The sequence below is a fragment of the Hippopotamus amphibius genome, chromosome 11, assembly GCF_030028045.1.
Source record: "Hippopotamus amphibius kiboko isolate mHipAmp2 chromosome 11, mHipAmp2.hap2, whole genome shotgun sequence".
NCBI lineage: Eukaryota > Metazoa > Chordata > Mammalia > Artiodactyla > Hippopotamidae > Hippopotamus > Hippopotamus amphibius.
The window spans coordinates 106,952,002-106,969,182 of record NC_080196.1 but is presented as its reverse complement, the minus strand read 5'-3'; the positions used below and the strand labels follow the sequence as shown (position 1 = coordinate 106,969,182).

At 35.1% G+C, this 17,181-nt stretch overlaps 1 protein-coding gene across 1 annotated transcript in view; it reads right to left on the bottom strand.

The window, feature by feature from the left end:
• CCDC102B (coiled-coil domain containing 102B) overlaps positions 1–17,181 on the bottom strand; it is a 251,247-nt gene that overhangs the window by 146,015 nt on the left and 88,051 nt on the right. Inside the window, exon 6 of the mRNA XM_057700148.1 lies at positions 3,957–4,166. Within this exon, the coding sequence (XP_057556131.1) occupies positions 3,957–4,166 (210 nt within the window). The remainder of the gene's footprint in view (positions 1–3,956; positions 4,167–17,181) is intronic.

Below are 17,181 nucleotides of genomic sequence, written 5' to 3'. Positions count from 1 at the left end.
GTTAACCTGATGGAAGTTCCCTTGTATGTTATTTGTCATTTTCCCCTTGTTGCTTTTAATAATATTTCTCTGTCTTTAACTTTTGTCAATTTGACTACTATATGTCTTGGCATGTTTCTCCTTGGATTTATCCTGCCTGGGACTCTCTGTGCTTCCTGGACTTAGGTAGCTATTTCCTTTCCCATGTCAGGGAAGTTTTCAACTATAATCTCTTCCAATATTTTCTCAGGTCCTTTCTCTCTCTCATCTCCTTCTGGTACCCCTATAATGTGAATGTTGGTGTGTTTAACATTGTCCCAGAGGTCTCTTAGGCCGTCTTCAGTTCTTTTCATTCTTTTTTCTTTATTCTTTTCCGCATCAGTGATGATCACCATCCTGTCTTCCAGGTCACTTATTCGCCCTTCTGCCTCAGTTAATCTGCTATTGGTTCCTTCTAGTGTATTTTTCATTTCTTTATTGTGTTGCATATCTCTGTTTGTTTGTTCTTTAATTCTTCTAGGTCTTTGGTAAACTTTTTGATCTTTGCATCCAGTCTTTTTTCAAAGTCCTGGATCATCTTCACCATCATTATTCTGAATTCTTTTTCTGTAAGGGTGCCTATCTCCTCTTTGTTTAGTTGTTTTTCTGGGGCTTTATCCTATCCCTTCATCTGGTACAAAGTCCTCTGCTTTTTCATTTTCTCTATCTTTCTGTGGCTGTGGTTTTCAGTTCCACAAGATGAAATACTGCTGATACTGCTTGATACTGCTGTCTGCCCTCTTTGAACACCCTACTTTAGATGTCACATAATTTTTAATACACTTCAAATTTTTAGTGACACTGATCTTGTTATGAAAGAAAATGAAGATTATTTTTTAACAACTATTTCAGGTAACTGAATTCAAATTTGCTGAATCCACAGAACACGTTTTCTAAAATATGAAATCACATTAATGATTCCAGTGTGTGTTTCTGCATATTCGTAAATATAAGTGGATTTTTTAAATGTCGGTTGGAGATACAGAGACTAATGATCAGGCATCACCAGTAAAAGTACCTACTGGCCATGGAGTCAGAGTTTCAAATGTAGCTCCATTGTTCTCCTCGTAAACCATACACTTTGATTCCTTTCTGCTTCCCAAATCTGTTCTCAAGCATCTTTACCATCATTTAAAATGCAGCTTCATTCTGAGAAGAGTACTCAATACTGCCACAGAAGGTCCATTATCAGCTATCAGGTGCTCTGTCAATTATACTAAAGCCATAGAACAGTGCAACTATTATCAAACGCAATGACAAGCCAAAAGATCCACATGCTGAAGTTGTTCTAGAAAAGTCTATGGCAGTGGCTGTACTTTTATAAATAACTTGCTACTACTAGGGTAGTAATTTTCCACTCTACCCATTAAAAATTCAGGTGTAGAGTTGTTTTCTTAATTGTAAAAGATTGATGCACACATAGCCTTAAACATAAGCTATAAAAGCAACTATCAGATGGAGATTTACATGATGAAATCACTCATGTGAAGAAGAATCTTTGCCTTTAAATTAATAGTGCAATTTAAAATTCAGAGGCATTTTCTTTAAAAATGCAGTCCTTATAATACTAAAGCCAAAAACACTGTGTAAAAGTCCTCCCCTCCAGAATAAGTAGGATTTACAAAAATTTCATTGAATAATGATTGTTAAAACTCAAGAAATGAACAAAATTTATTGATATGGACATTTCTATGAGCAGCAGGTAGACTTGATCTGCCACAAACATTTGTTAAATGTGATTAGATGTAAAATAATGTGGTTAGACATTTTACATCTCTTTTAGAGGCTGATGATGAGTGATGTTTACAGGTATGTCTCTCATATGCCAGCACATATATTCCCCCGTCTCACGCATGTATAGTACTTTTATGCATTTAGATATCTGGTAATTCCATAGGGTTATACATACATATTCTCATATATGGTACTTGTGCACATAATTTTATACATCTAGGTTAGTTTTTATTGAAATAATGTTAAAAACCACAATTTGGCTTTGTGTTATAACATCTACACTATTCCCTGAATTTTGGCATGTTCCATACACAGCTTTGATTCATTTGACATTTGCGGACATCTGAATCTTGATATTTTGATCTGTGGGAAGCTCTGTGGCACCAAGGATTTCGACCTGCAGCTGCTCCATGACAAGTAATTATTTTGGTTTAAATAGTGAGTCTGAATTCTTGATGAAGAGTATAAAGAGTCACTAGGACCTCCTCCCAGCCATCAAAATGATATGCACTTAAGGAAAAGTCTTCTGATTGATGAGCACACCCACTGAGTTGTTCAGACCTTCCAGAATCTTCCCAGTTTCTAAGTTCTGTCCAGTTCTAGGCCAAAAAACTACACTGGTTCCAAAGAGCCCAGGTCTAAACTTAGGGTGGCCTGTTAATGGGACAAGCCAACTGGCATACATACAAGCTCCAAACAGGCCCCAGTCAGCCCTCACATTTCCTAACTGACACACTTAATGCCGTGACAGTTTGATATAGCTGGAAAGGCATCAAAGTGGGATAGAATGAATTACTTCTTCATCTGTGTTCCCATTCCACTTTACTCTCAGCAACCATCACAATATAATATTGATAACAATTTACATGTATATCTCCCCAGATAGACTCTAAGCCCATTGCTGGGCAGGGACGATGATTCATTCACCTTCACATCACCAGCTCTAGAGCAGTGACTGACACAGAGTATAATATAAACAAATGCTTGTTCTCTTCAAGTGAATCAAAGGGAAACAGATATTTTGATGATCAAAACTTGTTCCATAATTGAAACAATTCTGTGCTCTCACAAGTGGCAATCTGCAAAAAATTCTCTACAGATTTAACACTTGTATATATGTCAGAACCATATACCCTTACAGATGGTTTATGAATCCATATAATAGAAAATTATGGTCACTGACTATAACATTTAACTTTAGATATTTGCATTGCCTAGTCATGAAACACTTGCATTTGCAATAAATCCCTAAAATCACAAAGAATAAGGAAAAGTATTATGGAATTCAATTTTTCTGCCCATTTAGCTTTTAGAGCTCATATGAGTATGAACTACTTTACATGACTCAAAAATATGAACTTTTCAAACTCACTTTCAACTCACTGTTAAAGGAATTGAGTGAAAAAAAATAGAATTGTGCATAAGGTACTCTAGATGCTTTCGTGGAAGAAAGAGAAACAACCTGTACATGTTTTGCAGCATATTGACACTAAAATACATAAATTATAACTGCCACTAAGAGAATATTTTAAAAATCTAAAAAACATTTATCAAAAAATTCCCATCCATAACAGTAAATATGTCTATTGGCTTTAGGACAAAACAATTCCAAAACAACCTAAATTTCCCAAAGTCAAAATCTGAATTTAATTCTGGTTTTAACATTTATGTCATAGCCTATAAAGGCTATTTGTAACACGATGTGTTTAATTGACTCAGAAATAATTTTTCTGAGTCTAACTAAAAAGAAACCAAAGAGGAGTGAACCAGCTACATTTAAGTGTTTACTCAGATACCGACAGAGGCTTATTGCATAACTGCCCAAACTAATGGAGAAATATGTTCCTTGAAAATAAGATCAATTGCTTGGAAAACACTGAGACAAAACTGTAACAGGAAACCAAACACACAAAGGTCCATCCCTCACTTCATGTTTTTCTACCTTTTGGAAAAGCTTGAAACTCTCAGATTTGTCATATTGTAACATCTTCATACAAAGTTTGTCACACTCTCTTTTCCTATGCGTGAACAACATTTTATGTATATATTATATTTCAATGGTAAAAGATCAAACTATCAGGTATGAGATAGCACAAAAGAAAATATTCAGATTTCAGGTTGTGAAAGTTAAGGCAGCATCCACTACACATCAGGGCAGGAATATACAGAAAGTGAGAACATTTGCTTCCAAAGAGCACCCATACCTTGTTTTTTTCCTGTAGTTCGGTTTGTAATGCCTTGAAATCAGGACCTTGAGAGTTTGCATTTAATGTGTTTTTCCTATCCAGGAGCTCTTCCATTTCTTTTACCTGGACCTTTAGCCTTCTATTCTCTCTCTCCAGTGCTTGTTTTTCTGTTTCAAGTATTTCCCTCTTCTCCCACTCTGATGTATTTTCAGCCTGTAATCTCTCCAGCTAAACACAGAAAACACAGAAAAGCAACATGTAGTATCCGTAACTGCCAAAAGGCCAGAAACCCAGTAAACAGGCCTCCACTGAGAAAGATTCATGGATATGTCCACTTACACAATTTTTAAAAAGAAAACTATTTGTCTGGAAAGTTGAGAACAACACAGAAGTCCTAGGAACAGATCTTGCCCTGGATAAATATACCTGTCCTCTTGGTCCATGGGACTATTTCTATAACGAAACAGACCATATTTGTCAAATAAATACGTGAAGTGAAAAACTGATATTTTGCCAGCAATCTCCACTCAATTGATGAACATTTATCAGTTGAGAAAGCACTAAAGCATTTCTTGGGCAATTTTGGTTGGATGGATATAGTTCATGTAGTCATTTACTCACTCATTCACTTATTTACTAAACTTTTCAACTTCCAGGCACTATGCTAGTCATTGCAAATAAAAACAAGTGAATGTAATAAAATATCCTAAATGTCATGATTAAAATACCGTACAATATAGGCAAACTCACCTGAGTGAATGGCCCATTTGATTTTCAGTGAATAGAGGTTGGCAACATCATTAAAATATGAGGTATTTTAAAACTGTTTGTTACAGATAAAGATTCAAAATTACTTATTTTTACACTGTTAGCTTTAAATGGCTTGATGGCAAAGTAGTAAATAGTATTATACCATATGAAGTAGTTTTCATGACATTTTAAATTCTAAAAGAGAAATCAACATTAAGAAAATTTTAGACTTCAAAATATCTTTAGAAATTAATTTTGATTTAAAACATATAAAAACTGCTTTTTCATACACATGTAATTGTGCCATTATTGTAGAAAATGTTCTGTTCCCAAATTTAAGTGAGGCTCTGGCTTCTAGAAAACAGGAAACTAAAATTACATTCTTGGCACTAGACCTTGTTTATCAATTAAATATAATAAACTAAGGGATCAAATTTTAGATGATGTGATTTGACATTTGGGGTGCCTGTTTGGGATATGAGGTGAAAACAGTATTTCACAATTCAATTTAGAACATGACATGCCTTTAATTATTAAGATTAATGCTTAAACTTTTTGACTAATGTAACATCACTTATCAGAATGAAAATAACAAAGTTGTAATAAAAAGTCATCAACTCAGTGATGGAAAATTAATTTTAGGAGAATAAATGTATTCTTGGTCAAGGGCAAATATGATGCTATGTCAAGTCTTTGTAAAATTGTAGGCATTTAAAAGAAATTGCTGAAGTCAATTTTATACCTAATAATAGATCAGGTAAAAATAGGATTTTAAATAAGTAATAGATGGTTTGAATGAATAAACTCTAAACTAAAAAAATAATTAAAGAAAGGAATTATATTAACAATAACAACAAAACAAATAATGATGTGTGATTATTTACTACATGAAGATCTTTATTGACATAAAAATTATCTGATAAATTTAGGTATACAACACATTAAAAAGGTAAAGGTTTTGTGAAAATTGGATCATAAATATTATTAGCAGTTTTATTTTTGATTTCATTTTTCAAAATTCTTTCTTGTCAGATTATTCTTCTCTGAGAATCATATGAAAAATCTACTACCTTAAAAGCTATTCAATTAAATGCAAGTTAAAATGACGAAAGAAAGATCAGGTAGTATTTTAAGCTTTTGGGGTTTTATGTAAGCAATTCTAATAACTTGAAATTGAATTCCATTGATTTGCTTCCAATGATCAAGAGAAAAATTCTAAAACATTTAAATTCTAACTCTAATATATTATGAAATTTAACTAATAAGTGGGTACTACTCTTAAATGAATTTCAGGTAATAGAATTATTGAAAAATATTTTATAAACAGTTTTAATGTAGAAGTATATTCTAACCAGAGTAAACACTCAAATATCTGTTGATTTAATGACCTCCAATTTTATGAATAGTAAACATTGAGAAAAATATTTAAATATCCAACTATTCAGCTGTTTAACAAATATTTATGAGTATCTTTTAGGCACTGGATATACTATTGTCAAAATACAAGTAATTATATATAAGTATAAATTGGGCAGCATCTCATAAAGGAGAAAAAACCCTGGATGCTATGGGGAAGACCTGCAATAAATCAGGCAATCAGAGGTGGTTTTTTGAAGTCACAGTATTTAAGCTGAAATCTGAAGTCTAAGAAGGCAGAGAGGCAGAATCAAGTTGAGATTACTCAGTAAAGCGAAGTAGGAAATGGGTTTGAACATTATAAGAGTCAAGAGTCCAATCACGAAGGATTAGGAGTTCAGGAGAGTATATGTATGAAAGCAAGTTAAACAAGTAGACACTGATGCTTAAAAGCAAGTGGTTTTGAGTTTGAGTTTCTTGTGAAAAAACATAATATTGTGACTATTCTCAAGGATGAAATATTGGGTCTTTTTTAATGTATGTAGTGTTTTTTAATGTATGTATGTGTTTATGTATTTGCTTCCTTCCTTCCTTCCTTCTTTCCAGTTTTATTGAGATGTGATTGACATGTAGCACTGTACACCTTTAAGGTGTGAAACATAACAATTTGGTCATTTCTGAACATATTCATCTATAAATTTGATCTTCACCAGTTGTCATTGCTTGATACTGCTGAAGGACATCAATAACAGATTACAATGAACACAATAACTAGAACGTAAGTTTTATGAAACCAGAACCATGTCATTTTGCTCCTCAGCCTGGCACCTGACACGCGCTGTGTCAGTGCTCATAAGGACCTGCTGCAGGAAGGAGAAAGTGCATACTGGTAGTGGCTAGGAAAAAGCTCCTCTGTATTTCGATGACAATTGGACACAAAGTGAAATTAAGATAGCGTCCTAGAAGAGCCAGTTATTTACTCACCATTACTAAACGCAGTAGAATTTCTCAGGACGTTTACTCTTAAACCTTGTTGATGCTGTCATGACTGCATTGCATTTTGTGGTAGGTGAATACAGTGAGGTAAAGAGAGGATTTTCAGTAAAATGACCTAGAAATGAGTCCCAATTCTTGTTATCCTGAGAGCCTCTATTTTTCATTTATAAAATATGGAAAATATTTCCTAGAGCCTAGTGTTATGAGGCAGGAATTATTTAGGGAAAATAGTTATTAAACTTTCAAACTCAACACAAATATTTCGTGTCATAAAAACATTTTCTAAAGCACAAAATATACCAACAGCCAATTCAAATAATGACAGGTGAGTGTATTATTTTTCATCATGTTTCATCAAAATGACAATCATCTTGTAAGTGCACCTTGTCCAATGAGAAAAACCCCAACAGAATGCACAATATGGTGTTCTGCAGGCCAGTGAAGTGCCACCTAAAAATGACGTGCATGTTCCAGGAATAGATGTGCAAATATCCAGCATTTTCATTCAGACAAGTCAGCAGTAAAACCTCATTACAAGCACCGTGATTTTGGAAGTAGGAGGTAAAAAGCAGGAAGCAACCAAGATGTCCTTCAGCAGATGAATGGATACAATGTGATGTGTCCACACAATGGATTATTGTTCAGCATTCAAAGGAAATGAACTATCCAGCCATGAAAACATATGGAAGAAACTTAAATGCACATTACCAAGTGAAAGAAGCAGATCTGAAAAGGCTACATTCTGTATGATTCCAACTATATGACATCCTGGAAAAGGCAAAATTAGAGAGACAGTAAAAATATCAGAGATTGCCAGAAGTGGCAGGGAGGAAAGGGGAAAGGTGAGGGTAGGGTAGGATATAGGTGGAGCACAGAGGATTCTTAGGGCAGTGAAAATACACTGTACGATACTATAGTGATAGATACATATCATTATACATTTGTCCAAATACATATAATGTACAACACCGCTAGTGAACCTTAATGTAAACTATGGACTTTGGGTATTAACGTTGTGTCAATGTAGGTTCATCAGTTGTAACAAATGTACCACTGAGTAGGGGATGTTGAAGATGGTGTGTCTATGATGGAGGGCATGTGGAAAATCTCTGTACCTTCTCCTCAATTTTGTGGTAAACCTAAAACGTCCTTAAAAAATAAAGTTTAATAAAAAATTTAAACAGAAAATATGTTTTGGATACTCATCTTTTCTCAGATATATGTTTTGCAAGTATTTCTTCCTAGTTTTTGGCTATGTTTTAGTTATCGTAGCAGTATCTTTCACATAGTAAAAGTTGTCAATTTTAATAAAGTCCAAGTTAACTTTTTTTAATAAAAAAGGAGGCCAAAACTTGTATCTCAGATTGAACATGAACCAAAAGCAATGCAAATTTTAAAAGGACAATGCATCTATGTCTAAATGAGTCAGTATATGTTATAACAAGAGAATGACAAGAGAAATGTATTCATAAAGACTTTCCTAATGCCCTGGTAGAGAACACATAAATTTCACAGGTAAAACTCTAAATGGTTCTTTTGGACCGCTGATCTTGCAATAGCCAGGCAGTCTCAAAAATTTTTTGTGGTGTTGCAAAATTTCATATGCATATATTTTCCTCATTTCCATGTAGAATAATCATCTATACATACCCTAGTAACTATATGAATGGACACATTGCTATTATCCCAAATGATGGTACTTGTTTTATGAGTGTGTCCAAAACAGTCAAAGAAAAGCTTTAACGTAAAACAAAAACATTGAAATGTGCTTTCCTGAAATTCTCCTGCCAAATTTTACATGCTGCAGTGGACTTCTTATAAAGTTAGTAAGGCATGAAACTTTACTGTAGCAGTACTTACAGAATTTGAGAAGTGAAGCACAGTAGAGGTTTTAAAATGTGGATCTTGTTGCAATGATAATAGGAACCAGAGGTTTATATATGATATGTATCATAGGAATTAATTTTGCCACGCACTAACTACAACCTCAAGTGTGCTCTACTACTAGGAAAAACTATGTAAACGTAAACTTCTTAATAAGATCTGCATTAGGAAATTAAGCAAATCATAAAGGGTAGACCCTCTTTATTTCCAAAATCTCTGCTAAAAGTAATTTTAAAAGTAGACAAACTATCTTGGCCCCAAGGATGGTCTTAGAGATCTTGAGAGCTCTCGGTCTTAGAGATCTTGAGAGCTCTCTTTTCTAAAGGATTAACAACCATTTTAGTTAGAAGTTATATTGACTAATTGTATTGTACTCTGATGGTTCAGACAAAATAGAAAGTTAACTTTCATTATTAATACTGAGCTATAAAGAAGAAGAAAGTACAAAGTACGTGATTTACAGGGGGAAAATGGTAGAAAAGGAGGTGGTAGAGTGAATTAGATCTAGAGGATGATAATAAAAATGAAATAGTGGCAAAAGTATTAATGAGAACCCCATAAATCAACACTTTACATCAAGAATGACTTAATGTAACAATTTTATGTTTTAATGTTGCTTTTTTAATATCTGGTTTGGGGGGAAATTTGACAAGAGATATATTGATAAATATTTTCAAAAAACATAGTGAAGGATAAAAAATTCGTTTGTCTTGATCAAGCTAGAATCAAACAGTCTTTTTAAGCATTAAACTTAGATTGTTCATTAAAAACATGATTATAAGGAGCAAGTTAATTCCTTCCATTCATCTTTAAAGTCAGTGCTTTTTACCGGCTACTCTACCACTGGCTTCCAATTACGACTCTGTTGATAGATCAGCTGTCCATATGTGGCTCTGAGTCTGGGCTCTTATTCTGTTGTTTCTTTGGTCTACCAGTCATTACACAAATACTACTCTATTTATAATACATATATATTATATTTATAAATATAATTTTTGCTGGTATATGCATATTTGGTCTTATACCCAGCGGTATCTTTAAACTCTCATGAATTATATTTTTTAGATTATTTTGTGTTTTCTAAATAGATAATTACACCACCTGTGATCACTACAATTTTGTATCTTTCCAATTCTTGTAACTTTTTCTTGTTTTGTTGCACTGCCTAGCATCTGAAATAGAATGCTAAATAAAAAGTGATACCATGCTTCTAATACTTCATCCTTAAATAAAATATTTGCTCTAAAATTTTGTTACTCTATCAGGTTTAAAAAGTTCACTTTGATTCCTAGTGTGCTAAAATGTTTTTCCCTATAACCATGAATTAAGTTGTAGCAACTGAAAGCAACATTGTAGATAACCACATAATTGATTTTTTCTTGTACTCTGTTTTATGTGCTGACTTACATAATAAATGTTCTAACGTCATAGTATACCTTGCATTCCTGTGACAAATCAAATTTTTTATTCACCATAAGATTAAGACTGCTCATGTTTGGTTAACATTTTTGCCATTATATTTACATGTAAAATTGATTGTAATCTTCCTTGCTTATACAACTGTTGTCTATATGCAGTATAAGGATTAACCTAACAGTGGAAAGAACTGGGAAGTTTTTTCCTCCTTTTTTCTCTTCTCTAGAAGACGTTCTATAAAATTGGAATTATCTACTCTGAATGGTAGAACTTAACCATAAAGCATTCTGATGTTACAGTTTTATTGTAAAAAGTTTTAATTCATTAATTTTTAATTTACTTTATTTAATGTTATAAATTGATTCAGGCTTTCTATTTTTACAAGAGTCATACTGGGTAAGTTACATTCTCTGGTCAATAATTCATTCCATGTAAGACTTTATTTTTATTAGCAACCTCTCTGCATAATGGTTCCTTATCTTTGTAAGCCTCTGCTCTATCTAAAGCTGTGTCCCTTTTTTATTACTAAGGTTTTCTAATTATAGCTCCATTAATTTTGCCTGAATTTCATTTTTTCCCCAAAGAACTAACTTCTGGCTTTGCTGACTAAAGCTGTTGTATATGTTTTTTGTATTTTATTAATTCCTACTATTGACTTTCCCTCTGTCTACATCCATTGTTTCTTTTTTTCCTGCTAGAATTTAGCTTGCTAATTTTTTGTCTTTGTTATTGGGTTATTCTGGGTACTTCAAGAAGCCACTCTTATAACTGGCATTTAAAATGCAATGAATTCATTACAGGGAATGCATATGAGAGATATTGGGGAGTGGGAGTCAGGAAAGGCAGAGAACAATCAGATTGTGATCAGGATTGACTGTGAGGGAGGGAGAGACAGGGAAGGAAGGGAGGTTGGGTCCAGTCATCTCAGACATCAGGGCCTTCCAAGAAAAGATAGGTAAGCCCACAGAGGAGTGAGAAAGGTTGTGTCTCCCCAAACAAGGAGGCCTGTCTTTGGCTGGGAGTAGTCTATGGGAAGTGCAGTGTCATTGCCTGGATTTCAGAGTATAGCAGCTGGGGTTCTGGGTTAATTACACTCCTGTAATTGAGATCTGAGATGCGCTATCCCATGGCAGACATAACGTTTCCTAATATAGTCACTGATGTTATAAATATCCCTGCACTTTTCAGTGTCCCTCAAGTTTTCAGCATTTTTATCCTTCAGTCTTAAATTCCATTAAATTTCTTTCTTTGACCTAAATGAGTTTCTCTAAGTTATTTTCTGTAATCAGTGCTGTAATAAATGACCACCTATGGTGAAAAAATAGTATCCTTTGGGGATCATATAGTTTAGAACATGACCACAGACTAAATTTTTCTTTCTCAATACAACCTCCAAAAATCAAAAATGGAAAGAAATAAAATCACCTATTCTGTAAATATAATTTAGAGGCCGGGTAATAGAAACCTTGATTCACATGCAAGAGGGAACATAAATACCCAAGAGCAGCAGAGCGTTCTCTGGAGACCAGGTGGGAGCAGAATCAGAGAGAAGTTGTACAGAAGAAAGAACACCAATCGGGGTGGATTCCCTGCAAGGGGTGTCACATTGCCTGCAGAGGGAAGTACTAACAACGGATTTGAGTTCTGTTCCTAGAGGAACAGAACTAGTCACTGGTTTCTGGTTATTTTGGGCCCTTAGAAAGGTTATACTCACCAAGTAGTATTAATAGGCACATAGGAAACCAATGTATTTTGAACTCATCAAATGTAGTCAAATATAAAGCACATCAAATCATTTTCCAAATGAGTATGCTATGCTCAGTTATACCCTCCTCCCACTTTAAATTTTTCCTTTCAATCTCACAGAAGGTTGAGATAGAGGCTCTCATCTTTTTGATGTGTACCTTATCTTCTCCTCATCCTTTTAACCAACAGCCATGTTGGATGCACCCACTGTGAGCCAAGCCCTATTGCAGGATGAGGCTAATATCTCCACCATTTAAACTGACAGGCCTCTGCTTTACCTTTTATGCCATGTTCATATGAACCTGGGATTTTGGTGGTGGAAAAGAGTGTGACTGCTCATTTAGTTTAAAGCATGTGCTCCCAGAAGGTCTCTGTTCATATGGAAACATGTTTTCTAAGGGAAGCATCTTTAAGGATGACAATAGGAAAGTTCTAAATCAAATGCCTCTAGCATAAAACAGAATACGTCTCTTTACTGGAGATTTAAATTCTGATTCAGTGCAACTACACTGTAATACTTTCAGCAAAGCAGTTTTGAATTTGAAGCATTGAGAGAAATAATTGATATGATGCCATGAAAATGTAAATCGTATATTAATGTGAAGTTGCTAAGTTCACTTGCTGCCACCATGGAAAGCAGTAAACAGGATCTTGAAAGAACTGTACAGAGCTTATGGGCCAAAGCACTAGGAAAATGCATGTGTATGGCCCAAAGAAGACAAGACCTAGAGGGCATCACAGTGGCGACCTTAGATTGCCTGAGGACACCGAGGAAATACTAGCTGCCTTGAGGTTGACACTAAAATATGCAGAGATTTTTGAAGACAAAGGCTGATTCTGAGACAAACCAGCATTTAAGAGTTTTGATTAACACAGTTTCTTCTATTACCGTGCACATCCTCATCTTTGGTAGACTGTTTTCTATCCAACAGAAGTTAGTAAGAAATTTACAGTTAAAGAAACTAAATCTCAGATTGTAATTAAATCATCAATCTAACTTAGCTAGAAAACCTTTCCAAAGACCTAGTCACTGGGAAAAGCTACTGCTGTTGAGATACCCGAGCAAAGGCGTTTAAATACTTCATTCTATTCCACATAATTTAAAACCCTTTTTGAAGAAATAAAACTTGTTATACAGGGCACTTAATATTTCCTGGATAAATGATCACTGCTTTCATCTATTATTCGATTTTATATTTATCAGTTTTCTGTAACTCCAGGACAAGTGACAGGTTTCATCTTGGATAATTGGACCATTTAGACTTACATTTGTCTAAATGACCAGAATGCATACCCATGTGTGACAGTTTGATTTTCACTTTCCCCAGAATATTATTTTTCTCTAACGGTTTACTTGTATCAAATATCTTTCTATAGATTCTGTTTCCTGAGTTTCATCAATATAAACTCAGAATGTGCCAGAATGCTTAAATCCATACTGCTAACAGAATTCTAAATTAACCTGCTTGCAGACGTCAATATACTCTTTCAAAATTATATAACCATTTCGGATACATTAATAGTATTCACAGTAATCTAATGCTCTTCGCTAGAACATGTAAAGTCGATAAGAAGTATGAGATACAAGAGATCTAAATCAATTCGAATCAACACCTATTGTGGCAATCTCAGAAAATTAAATCATGATGGCACCAGGTTTCTAATTATACAAAGCCTTCTCATTAAAGATTTTATTTAACTATGATAGTAAATAAAATCTCAGGTATTTAAATTTTTAACTCTAAAATTCCTAACTAGGTCATTCCCCCAGCATCATGTACTTCTGCTATGTAGCTCCCATAGAATTGAAAACATGCAATGTGTCTCTCATTGAAGGCAGTTCTCTGAGGGCAGGCCCATTTCTATTTTGGACACCAATAAATTACTAGATCCTAGCATAATAGGTACCATACAATATTTGCAGAACTAAAAATTGAATTTATAATTTAAGAAAACACCGTGAAGACATTTTCTCTTTTTAAACAGAGAATAAAACATTTTTCTGTCCTCTGTATTTCCCCCCCACCCACCCAAAAAAAAGTCTGGTAAGGATTTGCTCCCTGATAGACTATGTTGCTCTTCTAGTGATCAAAATATTCCCTCAAATCCACATAATTCTATGGCTGAGTAAGAGGGAAAGGAGGAATTTTTTCCTTTACTGTCAATATCCCAATATTTTAAAAAGTTTTTTCAATATATTCTCCTACTCAACAGAAATTCTCTAAATTTTTTACAGTTCAGAACATTGTTTTTATTACATTTACTTCCTGGCAATACTGCATCTCTAGCTGTCTCACCTGCTGCTTCCTTTATCACGTATACTCCTTACCTGTATCTTTCCCCTTTACGTGGCTTAGATGCTGTTCGTCCTTCACATCTCATCCCTGACATCTTTTCTATGAACTCACATAGATCACTATACATTACCCATCAAAGTACATAACACACTGTATTTAACTGTCTGGGATTGTTTGTTTCCCACTGTGGCCATCACTCTATTGAGTCCTCAGGGCTTAATTCCAGTCCCAAGCACACTGGGGATGGTATGGTTGATAAGTATTTGCTGAATAAATGATTGACAATGAATGAATGAGCATACAAAGTGCTTATTTTGTCGCCTTGCTTTGTTATTCACTTCACTGTCATTTTGCCTCTGCAGAGAGAATCCAGTTGGTACACACATGGAGAAAATTTCCCTAAAACCTCAACAATGATAAAATTTCTGAGTGTGAAAAAATTTTATGTTACAAAGTGTTTATGTTTTATCTTGCATAAGAAAAATAAAGAGGACTACTTATATAATTGCAAGTTAAATTTAACATGTTACCCATCTGGGCCTTTTTTTCTTAATTAGGAAGCAGCATTTTAAAAGTAAATAAATACAGACATTCTGAAAGAGAGAAAAAATGAATATACTTGGTTACTTCAATTTATATCATATTGCATTCAGTTAGGATTAGGAAGAAAAAGAAATCCCTTAAAGAGCTCTCTTGGGACTTCCCTGGTGGCGCAGTGGTTAAGAATCTGCCTGCCAATGCAGGGGACACAGTTTCAGTCCCTGGTCTGGGAAGATCCCACATGCCGTGGAGCAAGTAAGCCCAGGTGCCACAACTACTGAGCCTATGTGCTAGGGCCCGCAAGCCACAACTACTGAGCCCGAGTGCTGCAACTGCCGAAGCCTGCACACCTAGAGCCTATGCTCCACAACAAGAGAAGCCACTGCACGGAGAAGCCCATGCACAGCAATGAAGAGTAGCCCCCACTCGCCACAACTAGAGGAAGCCCACACACAGCAATGAAGACACAACACAGCCAAAAAATAAAATAAAATAAAAAAATAAAGAGCACTCTCTCGTATTATGTGGAAAGATTTATCTTAATGAAGTATCTGAGACAATGTGCATTAGCGATGTGGGAGAGGGGGCACATCTAGAGCCAGAAGAGCCCATTGTGGGAAATTCACTAACATCAGAAAGGGAATATGTGAAATGAAGGACTAGACTGTACCTTTTAGGTTCTTTCCAATTCCAGACTTTCATGGTCTTTGTCCATATCATCATTGAAGATTTGCCTAAGTGTCAATGTGTGACAAGATATATGCAGGACACTTGGTGATCCAGGAATAGGAAAAGATATTGTACCCCTTTGGAAGATCTACAGACTAATTTTAGAGCCACATTATTCATATTAAAAGATGCATTCCCCCCCATCAAACATTTATTGGAAACTATCTGGCATCAGAAACTGTGGTCAGTGCAGTTGCTGTAGGACAGTAGCCTTAAACTCCAAAAAATTTACAGTTGAGGAGAGGAAGAGCTCACACATATAGAAGTATTCTGAAGTCTTCTGTGTGATATCACAGAATTAGCTACAATGTTACTAATATCTAAAATTCTGGATTGTCATTCCAATATAGGATGTACTATACGAAATTTTAATTGCAAGGGAGAAAATATGTATTTCTTGCATGCGTATTACAGACACATAATGTACAATTTTTAGTACTTTACAAATGTGGATGAATTACTACTTTAGATGAGCTGTTATTTAAACACCATTTTGCAGACAATCAGACTCAGAAAAACCTGCGTAGCTGGTAGGAAGTCAGACAGCAAGACGGTGCCAGAATAACAGCTTGGACCAGGTCTCCTGGATCCCCAAAGTGGAAATAAAATGAGGGTTGACTATTTTCAGAGGAGTATGTGGAAAGTGTGGAATTTGTCATACTTATTGAGAAAAGATTGGAAGTTATTAACTGAATTTTTATTTAGAGATAATTGTACATTCTTAAGCAGTTGTAAGAAATGATCAAAATAAATCCCATGTGCCCTTTATCCTGTTTTCCCCAACGGTAACATCTTGCAGCTCTATAGTACAAAATAATAACCAGATGTCAACAATAATATAGTCAAAATACAGACCATTTCCATCACAAGGATGATTCTGCCATTTTATAGCCACACACACTCCCCTCCCATCATTCCTTCATCCCTGGAAATCACTCATCTGCTCTCCATTTCTAAAATTTTGTCCTTCCTGTCCTGTAACATAAATGGAATCATGGGCTATGCTGTCTTTTAGGATTGGTATTTTTCACTTAACATGCTACTCTGGAGATGCACCCAGATTGCTGCATAGATCAAGAATTAATTCCATTTTACTGCTGAGGAGTATCCTAAGGTATGGCTGTAATGGTTTATTTTTTTTTGTAAGTAATGCTGGGGTTTTTATTTTATTTTAATTAATTTATTTATTGGCTGTGTTGAGTCTTCGTTGTTGCACATGGGCTTTCTCTAGCTGTGGTGAACAGGGGCTACTCTTTGTTGCGGTGTGAGGGCTTCTCATTGCCATAGTTTCTCTTTTTGTGGAGCACGGGCTCTAGGCGAGTGGGTTTCAGTAGTTTCGGCACATGGGTTCAATAGTCGTGGCTCACGGGCTCTAGAGCACAGGCTCAGTAGTTGTGGCACCTGGGCTTACTTGCTCCACGGCACGTGGGATCTCCCCAGACCAGGGACTGAAACTGTGTCCCCTGCATTGGCAGGCGGATTCTTAACCACTGCGCCACCTAGGAAGTCCCTGTAGTGGCTTATGTAAT